Source organism: Cebus imitator, unplaced genomic scaffold (assembly GCF_001604975.1).
Source record: "Cebus imitator isolate Cc_AM_T3 unplaced genomic scaffold, Cebus_imitator-1.0 Scaffold373, whole genome shotgun sequence".
NCBI lineage: Eukaryota > Metazoa > Chordata > Mammalia > Primates > Cebidae > Cebus > Cebus imitator.
The window spans coordinates 1115349-1129776 of NW_016107688.1; the positions used below are offsets into that span (position 1 = coordinate 1115349).

General features: G+C 36.7%; 1 protein-coding gene across 2 annotated transcripts in view; it reads left to right on the plus strand.

Annotated features, from left to right (window-relative positions):
* Positions 1–14428, plus strand: part of NKAIN3 (sodium/potassium transporting ATPase interacting 3) — a 652954-nt gene that overhangs the window by 630679 nt on the left and 7847 nt on the right. The window contains exon 6 of one of the 2 annotated variants that reach the window (XM_017507350.2): positions 12103–12173. The exons of the other annotated variant lie outside the window; for it this stretch is intronic. Coding sequence (XP_017362839.1) covers positions 12103–12173 — 71 coding nt within the window. The remainder of the gene's footprint in view (positions 1–12102; positions 12174–14428) is intronic. 2 annotated transcript variants of the gene reach the window in all.

The following is a 14428-nucleotide window of genomic DNA, read 5'->3' on the forward strand; positions in this document are numbered from 1 at the left end:
ACAAAAAATAACAGAGAATAACATTATTCAAGGTTACTATGAACACCTTTTTGTGTACAAACTAGAAAACCTAGGGGAGATGGGAAAATTCCTGGAAATATGCAACTCTTCTAGATTAAACCAGGAATAAATAGAAACTCTGAGCAGACCAATAACAAGCAACAAGACTGAAATCGTAATTAAAAAAAAAAAAATACCAACCAAAATAAAAAGTCCAGGACCAGATGCATTCATAGCTGAATCCTAGCAGACATTCAAAGAATTGGTACCAATCCTATTAACACTACTCTGCAAGATAGAGAAAGAGGGAATTCTTCCTAAATTGTTCTATGAAGCCACTAGTACCATAATACCCAAACCAGAAAAAGATACTACAACAACAACAAAAACTAAGGACCAATATCGCTGATGAACATAGATGCAAAAATCCTCAACAAAATACTAGCTAGCAAAATCAAACAGCATATCAAAAAGATTATCTACCATAATCAAATGGGTTTTATACCAGGGATGTAGGGGTGGTTTAGCATGCGCAAGTCAATAAATGTGATACACCACATAAATAGAATTAAAAACAAAAAGGATGATCATTTCACTAGACACAGAAAAAGCATTTGGCAAAATCCAGCACCTCTTTATGATTAAAACTCTCAACAAAACTGGCATAGAAAAGACATAACTTAAGGTCATAAAAGCCATCTATTACAACCCCACAGCCAACACTATGCTGAATGGGGAAATGTTGAAAGCATTCCCCATGAGAACTGGAACAAGACAAGGATACCCACTTTCACAACTGTATTCAGCATAGTACTGGAAGTCTTAGCCAGAGCAATCAGACAAGAGAAATAAATAAAGGCCATCCAGATTAGTAAAGAGAAAGTTAAACTATCACTGTTCACCAACAATATGATCACATACCTAGAAAACCCTACAGACTAATCCAAAAAAATCATAGAACTGATAAATTTAGTAAAGTTTCAGGATACAAAATTAATGTACACAAATCAGTAGCACTGCTATACACCAACAGCAATGAAGGTGGGGCTCAAATAAGAACTCAATCCCTTTTACAATAGCTGCTATATATATATATGTGCATGTGTGATATATATATGCATATGTATATGTATATATATCTAACCAAGGAGGTGAAAGACCTCTACAAGGAAAACTACAAAACACTGCTGAAATAAATCATAGACAACACAAATGGAAACACATCCCATGCTCATGGATGTATAGTATCAATATTGTGAAATGATCATACTGCCAAAAGCAATCTACAAATTCAATGCAATTCCCATCACAATATCATCATCATTCTTCACAGAACTAAAAAAAATTTCCAAAATTCATATGGAACCAAAAAAAGAGCTCACATAACTAAAGTGAGACTAAGCAAAATGAACAAATCTGGAAGCATTGCATTACCTGACTTCAAACTATGATACAGAGCTATAGTCACTAAAACAGCGCGATACTTATATAAAACTAGGCACATAGACCAATGGAACAGAATAGAGAACACAGAAATAAAGCCAAATATTTACAGCCAACTAATATTCAACAAAGCAAACAAAAACATAAAGTGGGGAAAAGACACCCTATTTAACAAATGGTCTGTAATAATTGGCAAGCCACATGTAGAAGAATGAAACTGGCTCCTTGTCTTTTACCATATATGTATAAAAAGCAACTCAAGATGAATCAAAGACTTAAATCTAAGACCTGAAACCATAGAAATTCTAGAAGGTATAGAAAACCACTTCTAGACGTTGGCTTAGGCAAAGACTTCATGACCAGGAACCCAAAATTAAGTACAACAAAAACTAAGATAAGTAGATGGGACTTAATTAAACTACAAAGCTTCTGCACAGCAAAGGAAATAATCAGCAGAATATGCAGACAACCACAGAGTTAAAGAAAATCTTTACAAATTATGCATCTGACAAAGGACTAATATCCAAAATCTACAAGGAACTCAAACTAATCAGCCGGACAAAATAATAAATTCCATCAAAAAGTGGGCTAAGGACATGAATGGGCAATTCTAAAAAGAAGATATACAAATTGGCAGCAAACATATGAAAAAATGCTCAAGCTCACTAATTATCAGGGAAACATAAATTAAAACAGCAATGTGATACCACATTACTCTTGCAAGAGTGGCCATAATTTAAAAATCAAGAAAGAATAGATGCTGGCATGCATATGATGAAAAGGGAGCACTTTTACACTGTTGGTGGGAATGTAAGCTAGTACAACCACTACAGAAAACAGTGTAAAGATTCCTTAAAGAACTAAAAGTAGATCTACCATTTGATCCAGCAATCCCACTACTGGGTATCTACCCAGAGGAAAAGCCATTACACAAAAAAGACAGTTGCATATGCATGTGTATAACAGCACAACCCACAATTGCAAAAATATTAAACCAGCCCAAATACCCATCAGTCAACAAGTGCATAAAGAAAATGTGGCATATATTTACGTGTGTGTGTGTGTGTGTGTGTGTGTGAGTGTATGTATACATATATACATGTGAATGATATAATGGACTTTGAGGACTGGGGGGAAGTGTGGGAGTGGGTGAGGGATAAATGACTACACATTGGGTACAGTGTATACAGCCCAGGTGATGGGTGCACCAAAATCTCAGAAATCATCACTAAAGACCTTATCCATGTAATCAAATGCCACCTGTTCCCCAACAAAACTATTGAAACATATATATAAAACTATGATTTCCCTGTTGTCCTATGATGGTACATTTGTCATAAATCAAGTAGATCTATTTTTTAACTCTATTATGCTTCATTTATCTATCATCTTTTCTTATGTAATAGCATACTCTCTTAATTACTGTAATTTACTAGGAAAAAAGTCTTGACATCTGGTAGTATAAGTTCTTCAACTGTGTTCTTCCTCAAGGTTTTCTTAACTAATCTTGAGCCTTTGCCTTTTCGCATAAATTTTAGAAATCAGCATTTTTATTAAACTGTTGAAATTCCTATTGGGCTTGCTTTGAATTCATAGATTGATTGCTCCACAAATCAAATGGTATTTCTAGAATATTTAGTTTCACAATCCATTAATCTTTTATATTCTTCCATTTATTTAGACATATTTAATTTATCTCAATTACATTTTACCTAATTCAGTGTAGTGGCTTGCAAATCTTTTCAGATTTATTCCCCTGAACAAAAATTTAATTTTTCCTGTAAACAGAAAATTTTTAAGTGTTTACTTTCTTCTTTCATTGGGAATATAATTGCAATTATTGGCCATTAACATGATTGAGTAAATATAAATGTATTACAAATCTTGAAGAATAAGTCCTAAACATAAAATAAAATATTTATTGGAAAAGCACCTCTTAATAAAATGGATGGAGCAGATTTATTTCAGTCAGTTCATGTCTTCAAGGACGAATATTAGTTATTGCTAGAGTAATAGGCTACCTCAGATACTTCCAATATTTGGTGCTAGTATTTATTTATAGAAATCTTGTTCACAGAAAGAATATGTGAATGGGAAGAAATTTGCTCTAACGATGTCACTCAACTTTTAAAAATTCCTTCCTTCCCCAAGTATTTTTTAGGACCTCCTTTGTACTAGACACTGTTCTAGGTTTGGGGGCTATAGCAGGGAACAAAACATACAAGATCAGACAAAAATTTTTGCCTTATAAAGCTTAACTTGTAATGAGGAAGTCTGACAACGAATGAATTTTTTAAGTAAAATGTACAATGTAGCATAGTAAATATTGATAAGTATAAAAGAGAAAAAAATAAAGCAGGGATGGAGATGGAACATGTGCATAAGGTTGACCCTGCAGATAAAGAGCATGTGCCCCAAAATACATAGTGATCTATCATCTAAAGTTATTTTTAAAGTACTACTAGCTGATGAGGTTCTTCTTCAATTGTTTTGGAAGCAAAAGACTGAAAAAGAGGTACGTTTTGATTAGCAGCTATTACTTTATTAACATCATCATACAAAATTAAAACTAGCATTTTGCTTGGTGTCCTGAAGGCTTGTTCTCCCAGGATGATGCACCAAGGTAAGATTCCCAATGGCTGGGATAAATGTCTGTCCCTGCAAAGTAGAAAGAAGATACTTATGGAAGGGAATGAGAGAAGTAAGATACAGAATGGCCATACTTTTTCAAAAGCACATAAATTTTGGAATTAAGACTCTTTAAATTGAACACTCTGCATGTCCACACACCATTTGAGAGGTCTTACATTCACTTGGGGCACACCTTCTCCTGTTTGAAGATGACTGGTCTCTTATTGCCTCCCTTCTCACTCCCCAGAATGAGGAAGAATGAGGATCCCAGACAGAGCAGGGGAGGCTTCAAGACCCCCCAGACTCTTAGGGATTGCCCTCAGTGTTTGCCAGAGCAAGTTGCCATCAAGGAAAATTGAACTCTATCATTTCTTTACGTCAGTACGTGAGACTGAGGGGGACAAGATAGATGGGAAGAGTTCATTTTGCATAGTACTTCTGAGTAGAAAGAGGTAAAAAAAATTTTGGAAAACTCTGATCTGGACAATGCAGCCTCTGGGACCACATACTCTATTCTTCCAGTTGGAACTGGCTTAGCATTGAACATTTCATTGGTCCCATGTGCTTCTCTTCAATTTCACCTGCCTTCTGAAGGGTGAAGGAGATTTTAAACGTCCTGAAGCATTAAGAGAACAACCATAAATAGTCATAAAGCTGGCACTTGGTCATCATCTGCCTGCTTGGACAGCTCTTCAGGGTCACAAAGTCATTTCAGGTAGGTGGTACCACAGCCCCAGCCACCCCCGGGATATAAGCAATGGTTTAAGGCACTGTCAAGTCCGCTGTGCTCCGCCCACCCATCACGGTGCCCTGGCAGCCACTAAATATGCCATAAGCAGCCCCAGTTGTGACCTGTGCTTTGGCACAGCAGGCCATGCCTACTGAATGCTCAGATTCTTCAGACAGGAGAGAGGAACAGATTAGTGACAATGCAGAGTAGCTCATTCTCTAGTAACATCAGCAGAGTTTGGTTGCCAGCTACTTCTGAAATAACTGGGTTCTCCTAAAAGCGCTCATTACTGGTGGGGTGCTGCGAACTCCTCTCTGCAGTCTTTTAAGGACCTCTCTGTGTGAAGTAAATTGATGTCAAGCCTCTTCCCCAGCTTTTTCCTTACGAATTTATATCACAGAACAAACAAATCACAATGTAATGGCCCCCATATTTGAGTTCTTCAAATGTTTCTTTGAGACATTATTGCTGGACTTGACAACTTGTAAAATAAATGCTGATTAGAATAGACTAATACCTATATAGCAGGAATAATGATGGACCAGAGAGCAAGCTCAGAATAAATGCATTAATTGCCCCTCACCTTGCTGAGTCTTTTCTTTTCTCTGAGCTAAACACAATGTTACAGGGGCTCTGTGCTCCTAAATTCAGTGACAAGGCAGTGTGCAACAGAGCTGGAACGAAACAAAACGCCTACCTTCTGATTAATTATTTGGTGAATACAGTTAAACCTGAGACAGAAATGACAGCTTGAGTTCACTGGAAATGGCATGTTTTCACTTTCAGTGTATCAAAGTTAAAGGCAAAAGTCTCAATCTGAGGCTCTTAACCTGGAGTCCATAAATACAGTGGGCTGTGAACCCCATGAAATAATATGAAAATCATTTAATGGAGATGGAAGTGTTCACTTTTTTACAAAGGGGTTCCTCAAGTTTTATAAGAGTATGAAAGAGATTTGTGAACCTAAAGATAATAAGAGCCATGACTATACTAAAAACCTTGCAATGACCCCTTTCCCCTCCCTTATTGAAGCAGCAAATAGCTGCTGAGTGTCTAAGACATCCACAGTCCCATGACATCTGCTTTGGGGAATCAAACAAGAATTAAAGATTAAAAATTTTCATGCTAGTGAAGAAAAAGAATTAAACTAATATATTTGCGTGCCTACCAAGGGCTGACCAGGCACTATCCTGGATATAATATACATTTTTCTTATCAATCTTCATAGTAAACCCACTGGAAGTCACTATTAGTATTAGCCATTGTAGAATAATTTAATTTCTAATAATGATCACAATAATATTTCCTGTCTTCCCCATCAAGAAGTAGAGTCGCTGTTCCTGCCTCTGAAGCCCAGGCAGGCTTGGCGAATCAAGTTTGGTAGAAATGGCTCTGAGTGACTTTTCAAGCCAGATCATAGAAGGCGACACAGCTTTTGCCTAGCATGTGGTCACTAGCCCTTGAACTCAACTACCATTTTGCAAGGAAGCCCAGGCCCCATGAAGAAGCCCTTGTGGAGACCAACAAGGTCTCTAGCCCTAAGCCCCAGCTGAGCAAACAGCCAACAGCCCGTCCTGACTTGCCTGCCATGTGAATGCACAGTCTCAGAAGCTGCTCCTGCAGCCTCCAAATGCCCAACTAACACTGCATGGAGCAACAACGGCTAGGCTCTGCACAGATATGCCAATTCACCAGCAAATCAAAAGGCGATTATTGTTTTAAGACACTGTTATGTGGTTGTTTGCTATATAGCAATAGATAACCAGAACAAGCAGCGTGCCCATATGAGCAACTGCTACTTAAGGCTAAATAATTTGCCCACGGCTACAAAGCTAATAAACGTAGAGCTGGAATTCCAAATAAAATCTGCCTGATATATAAAATCAAGCCAAGAGGATAAGGAGAGGGTTTTACCTATATCTGCAACTTGGCATTTCTTAAATAAAAAGAAATTTGAAGAAAATATAGCAGAAAGTATTTAATCCTAGAGTGGAAACACAGGCATCTGTTATTTTATATTCTACATTTTTCCATGTATTATAAGTATTTTACAACTTAAAAGTATCTTTTCAAAGATGAAAGCAAAGTACTTGTCAAATTTGAAAATATGTTTAAGATCAGACATGAAAAATAAGCTAAACTTTAAATTGTGTAAAGTTGCCATACTTTAATCAAACCAAAGACATTACTAATGTGATGTCTAGATAATAAAAGATCTTGCTCCGATCTGCCCAATTCCAACCTCTTTTTCTTTATCTAATGGTGTTAATTCAATCTTCATGCCTATGTTCTGAGCTGTAGCTCAGCAGAATCTTGAAAGTTCAAAGAGATATGCATAAACGTATAGGAAAGTAGACTCCAGCCCACAGAGGAGGATCCAAGTATTGATTCTGGATTACAATAAGCACCAACCATTTCCATAAGAGAAGAAAAACATTAGCACTTAGACTGCCTCTGAGAAGCACAGGAAATTTCTCAGAGCTGAGGGTGACTCTCCCCAGAGCCCCTGCAGGACTACATCTTCAACTTCACGTGACATGTAGTGAATTATTTCTCATAGGAAGCTACTGGGTTGACAGCCAGCCGCCTTACACATGGTGTCTCCTGAACAGCTGCACTGGATGGAGAAACAGTTGCCTTGAGTTCTCCTTTGATTCTGCATAAAGTCAATCAGGTTTGCCATGGCTGAGTGGGGAACTGAATCAGTAGCACTAAATTATCTAATGGAAACTTTGTTTATGATCCAGTATAGAAAAGCTGCTATTGGTTGTGTATTCTTTACAAGTAGAATACAAGTCTGTATTTGTACAGTAGAATGCTGCTATAAATCTAAAGTAGCTCTGTAATTCCTTCAGTTCTGTGAGAATCCTTGTCAGGACCTGGTGGTGGCTAGAGTGAGCAACCACAATGATATTCTGTTACAAGTAATATTATTTCTTCCAAGAAGTTGCTTGGTTGTGCTGCTGGAGGTTGGCACAGAAAGAAGATCTGAAAGGACTGCAAACAAAGGGGTTTCCTGGCTGCAGGCTGTCCCCAGGGGATCTTTGATGGTAACACCTCAGGTTCTGAGAATGGGTGTAGAGAGCCGCCCTCTATGTGGCTGACTTTTCGGGACAGTTGATGCCAACTCTTAATTATGTTGATTTTTTTTCTGAAATTTATTTTTCACTTCCAGGACCTAATAATCAAAGTACACAGAACTTAGTTCCACTGTCCTGCAGGCTCCCAGCAAGCTGTGCCCTGATGCTTCCTTCTATTTCTCCAGCTCTTTGGCTGAAGATCCCTGTATAGTGTTCTTGCTGTTGTAACTGCAGATTTCCTTGAATGTTTTTATTCCAACCTTGCTTTTCTAATACTTTTGAAAACCTGTCCATGCCTTTTCTATTTCTTTTCGTGTTTCATTGAAATTTACCCCCTTATTTCCACTGAAGAAAGTACTTAATTCAGCATCTTCTTTTCTCCTATCTTTTTCAAGAAAGGGAATTTTAAAATGCAGTGTTGCTTTACTTTCTGATTAGTGTAGTATGACTGCGTTTCCCCAAACGTAATTAAAAACTAAAGTTCTTTCCTAAAGAGTTGTTTTCAAATCTTTTGTTAAGTCTTCTATTTTTAAAATTTCTTCATTTTTAAAGCACTTGACATCATTTTAAGAAGCTTTCAGAGTCTTGAAACCCTCCCTGTGTGTACGCTTTAACTTGCTCTCTTACTTGAACTCTCATCCCATGCTAGCAAATGGAAAGTATTGATGCATGCATGACAAACTATTTTTAATATGAAAATATCCTCATCTTGCGGACTTGGTGACTTCTGTGACCAAAAAGCCTCATTGTTCTGTCCCATCCATGAAGAATTCTTGATATTTCAGTTTCTTTATTACCTACTTTTCAATGATCCCTTCTTAATAGTTAAATTTTTTCTAGTCTTATCTAGTTCTAGAATCTTGATAATTTGTTTTACCTATATGTGATATTTTATTTCTTGAGTTTACAAGGCTTACATCACGCTAAGTTTCTGATATGCAGAGAAGGTATAGCCAAAAAACAAATAACAATTTAAAAAGAAATTTTAAAAACAAATAACAATAAAAAAAGAAAAAGGAAAAACACAGAAAAGATGAAGCTGATTTATAGTGCCATTGACTGCAGGGACCAGACGTCTTAATTTGCTTCAAACAGTCCTTGCTTACACAAGTTGCCCTGGCATTTTATCTGGTTTAGGATTTGTCCTACATTTTTTAGTTTTCAAATGAAATATTATTGTTAATAGTTGTATTAGGAAAATCTAGAATGGGCATGTAGACAATTCTTTCCATTTCTACCATAGTTTCATCAAGGCATGTGAGTTGCATAAGCAACAAACAGAATCCTTTTTTTTTTTTTTAGAATTGTCTTTTTTCTGTGTGGTTAAATCTGTAAGAAAACCAACAATACCACTCTCTTTTCTCCAATACTTAAAAGGCGCAACATAACTAGCACCTTCCTTTCAAGGGCAGTGTGCAACCTGATCACTGATAAAGATCACTCCTACTTGGATAGGAGTAGTGGAGATGACTAACTCCTTCCAGTCTCAGGTGGACGTGGAAGAGGCACTGCAAGCTACAGCTCCGACCAGCAACTCTTCCCACCATAGTAGGGTCAGTGGAGAGCACCTGGATGCGTTGGTTAATGCACTAACACATTAGGAGGAGAAGAATTTCTCAGAGTTAAAATAGTGATACCAGTCTTATAAGCCAGTTTATAATACCGTTATTATATTAGCTCACCAGATGCTTTCAGCAGAACACCAATTAATTTATGTAAATAATTTTAATTTTTTAAATTCAATTCATAGAAGTAGCCTAAGCCTTTTAATTTTTTTAAGGCAAAATCTGGCTTTGTCTCCCAGCTTGGAGTACAGTGGCACAATCTGGGCTCACTGTAACCTCCACCTCTGCCATCTGGGCTCAAACCATCCTACTTTAGCCTCCCAAGTAGCTGGGACTATAGGCACAAGCCACCACACCCAGCTAATTTTTGAATTTTTTTTTAATAGGAATGGGGTTTTGCCATTGTTGCCCAGCTGGTCTCAAACTCCTGAGCTCAAGCAATCTGCCTGCCTTGGCCTCCCAAAGTGCTGGGATTACAGGCATAAGCCACTGCATCTGGCCTAACATAAGCCTCTTTTTAATTTTATCTTTTATTTCTTTTATTTTTATTGTTTTTGGAAACAGTCACCCTCTGTCCCCAAGGCTAGAGTGTAGTGGCATGATCTCGGCTTACTGCAGCCTCCTTCTCCCGGGTTCAAGTAATTCTCCTGCCTCAGCCTCCGAGTAGCTGGGATTACAAACATGTGCCACCACACCCAGCTAATTGTTTTGTTTTTAATAGAGATAGGGTTTCACCATGTTGACCAGGCTGGTCTCAAACTCCTGACCTCAAATGATCTGCCCACCTTGGCCTCCCAAAGTGCCAGCATTACAGGTGTGAGCCATTGCGCCTGTCCAGCATAAGCCTTTTAGATGTTCATTCTGTCCAAGGTAAAACTCTAATATTATTTTAAATCCTGTTATAATCTAATTAAGAAGTAAATATTAAAGCTAACTTTATTTGTTTTGTGGAAATAATACAATACAAATTTTATGAAGTACAACATATGGGTAAAAAAACAACAAAAAATATTCTTACTAAGCTAAAAAAATATGTGAAGCAGAACCGTATTTGGAATTCAAATGCATAGGAAACTTACAACTGCATCCTAATAAAGCTGCACTATTTTACCAATGAAAACAGAAATTCTAAGTCTCTTCAGAATTTATATATACATGTATACACACACATTTAGAGTAAATAAAATAGAATATTTTTGTGATGAGGCTGATGTTGAAAACAAAAAGAACTTCAACATTACATTTTCTCTCCTTCCCTTAGTCAATCTGAGTTATGAGTTTCTCAGTTTTTAAAGAACTGCTTTGTAAATCAACCTAAGTTTCTTACAATGGCTATGAATATTTTTCTAAATGAATCGTCTACATTTTAGCTGCATTACATTCAAGATCAATTGAAAAACTTAAATTGATTATTCAACAAACCAAAGCATGCCCCCCCCAAAAAACTTTCAAAGCTCTTAGTAAAATGCAGTAATTAAAAGCTTACAGAAAACATTGAACTATATCCTCACAAAAGCAAAAGAAGACAATGAAATGAGAACTCAAAATGTTGTACAAGTTTTGATTTTTTAATTTTATGATTTCCCTTTGAGATATCTTGACTTGAGAAAAGACATTTTAGAATGGAGCCCCAGTTTTTAGTTGGACAACCATATTTTCTGCACCAGAAGGAACAGAAGTTGATTTGAGAAGACTTAAAATTTTCTAGCATCTGTATTTGGTAAAAAGAATCATAAATAGATACAATTTATGGGTTTTGTCTTATAAAATTTTTGCCAAAAAAAAGATACTCTATATGGAGGCAAAATTACAGTATCTGGGAAAATATGTGGGCTAAAATATACTATGCATATCCTCCACTTAGCAAACTTGCTTGGCATTTACACATGCGCACACAGACACATACACACACACTCCTGAGAGTTCAGTTTTCCTCCATGCATACCTGTATGTCTGTTAATGTTAGAGTGCTGCAATACAACCAAATCTTGGTTTAAAGTAAGTAGTATCTTTAATGGACTATGAAACAGGAGAAACAAAGATAATACATGTACATTAGAATTGGGAGAAGAAAAGATTGAGGCTTTGGTAAAACCAAAAGAAACTGGAAAGAATATTACAAAGATGAGGAGTCTATACAGACAGCCAGTTACTCTGCCATTAGGGAGGAAATGAAACTTTTGCAAAAGGCAGATGCCTATTTCTTGGAGGTGGCTTGGGGACAGAGGCATGGAGATAGATTATCTGGCTTCTCAAATGCCTTTCTAATGATGCAAAACATATTCTTAAGGAAAAAAAAGGATTCTGGCAACAAGAGGAGACAGTATATCTTTCGATATATAGGGAGAAAGGGCATGTCTGTATGCCTAAGGACAAACACATTATTTAAATTTTCATACCTTTTAATATTACTTCATTTCTTACTGAAACCAATGACAACTTATTTTTCAGAGCTTAGGAATCCATTTGTGTTTCTTAAATTCCCCCTTTTGGCTCATTGGCAATATTTTTAGTATCCTTTTTACTAAACATTTTTTTTTCATTTTATGGTGAATGGATACTTTTATTAACTTTGCTCTTATGTATTCTACTTTAAACATTTAGTACTGTATTTTTACACACTTATTCATATTAGCCTATGTTATATTTTCAGTTGATTTCATAGGTGGACTTGATACCCACTCCTACTACCAGGATCATGTTGAGTTAAAGCCTGTTAAACCAGTAAGTAAAGGTGTGATGATATGGAAAATATTAATCATTCTAACTCAGCCAAAACTAACCAAACGTGATATAATTTGAACCTACTACTAATAATAATTGGTTTAATTTTTCACTCATTTAAAACACAACTTTCACATGTAACCCAACATCGTCATTATTATTATTCATTCCAAAAGGGATTTGAAGCTGGTGACATGATCTATATTTCAAATACCATAATTTTATCTTATTGCCCTTATCAATAGTTGGTTACCAAATTTTTTTTTTGAATGAGATTATTTAACCTGCAGGAATGAAGACTAAATATGTGTCCTGGGGCAGCACAGCAAAGTAAAAAGGAAAGAAAGGGCTGCAGTGAATCCAGGCCCTCCATGTGAGGTCCAGATGCCTTCCTCAATGTCCCTGAGACTTGTTCTATCACCATACTATGGTTTCGAAGGGGGAAAAATAAGACAATGTGTGTATGGTATAGGTAAAGTTGCCCATTACTGTTCCTAGTACTCAAACCTTTGACTAACAAGTTCAGGAACAAGTTTTCTATGTTCCTAGAGGATATGGAAGGAACTCAACAAAAACCAAACCACCTAAAACTGCTTAGATTTCAGCTGAGTACAAGAAAGAAATCTTAGTCACTGATTAATAAAATACTAGGAAACATGAAATAGATACAGTGACTCCATTCCTAGAAAATTCCAACCATCACATATACAACTGTGTAAATTAATAAAGCTATCATACACTAACCACTTTGCATATATTATCTCACTTAATCTTCATGAAAACACTGCAATGTACTAATTAATATTCCCATTTTATAAATAAGAAAACTGAGGTTCATAAACCTTAGGCAACTTTCTCAAAGTCCCACTATTATTGAGTTGTGGAGCTGAGATCTTTCCTGGGTGGCAAGCTGTCACCCAACCTGATATGATGGACTTGCTCAGAGGATCTTTTGTTCTTTCAGCTCGGTGTTCTGTAATTCCGTGGTGATAGAAGAAATTATGTAAAATAGTCGCTTGTATAACAAACCCATGTGAAAATCTTCAACCGTTGCCTCTTTGCCACAGTGTTTCTACCCCAAATATGCAGCCTACACACTCAGCATCTGTGAGGATTGAAGCTCTGAGAAGGCTACACTGACTCCTCTACCTCTCCAGCTTAAATTAACTTTATCCTGGCAAAATGATCTAAAGTAACATCGCTCGCAGGCAACAGAAATCAGCCTTGTGCCTGTCATATGATAGATGTTTAAATAAATTTTGGTTTCTTAAAGCAAATCCAATTTGGAAAAAAACATTCGCCCTATATAACATTCCAGAACCAAGCAGTCACCGCCTCATTATTCATACCCTGAGTGCTCCCAAATGATATGCTCCAAAAGTTGATATTTGTAGATTTTGGGAAACTTGTCAGGGATTATGACAATAATCAAGATGATTACTGCATTGGAAGTGAGAAAAGAACTAAGACAATGCCTAGTGGTGTCTTAGAGAGTCTTTATATATTTGTTATGTGATAAGAGGTTGATGAATGGTTTCTTTCATCTCCACTGTGGAAAAAAAAAAACTCAGCAGAGAAATTGCAATATGAAAAATGCTGCAACGTAAAAGAGAGCTTTCTGTTAGGGAAAGTTATTAAAAACTGCTTTTGATAAATGTCGATAATAGAATTTTCTTCTTAAATCACTTTTAAAAACTGGATGCCCGTGTACCTATGTACCTCAAAAGGGTGTTCTGTGGCATGGCCCAGAGGCAAGTGACTTCCACTTATGTTCTCTAAAGTCACTTCTGTCTCTGTGAATCAAGAACACCGAAACATGCTTTTAAGATCACCTAAAAGGCTTTGATCAACTCCACTCTCTGCTCCAAGAGTTTTCTCAGCGTCCCTGTTCACTGCTGACGTAGCAGTGGATAGCTGAATATAGCATAAACTACAAGCTATTCTCTACAGAAAGCAATAGAACAAGTTTCTACTTTGACAGATTATGCATATTATCATGTCAGATGAATATGGAATGCCTTTCAACCATGAAGGAAGCAAAAATCTGAAATATCAAACTAAGCCTGAATTGAAATCATTGTGCATGAAACAATTTAAGAGGTCAGTATCTGTACTCTCCACCGGTGTGCAAATACTGCAGCATTTATCCAGTCTGCCTCTATCAGTTTACTTGGTTTCTTTTAATAAGGCCGTTATACTAAATTCCACTGAACCCAATGATGCCATATCACTACCCAGCAACAGCTGGGAGAAAA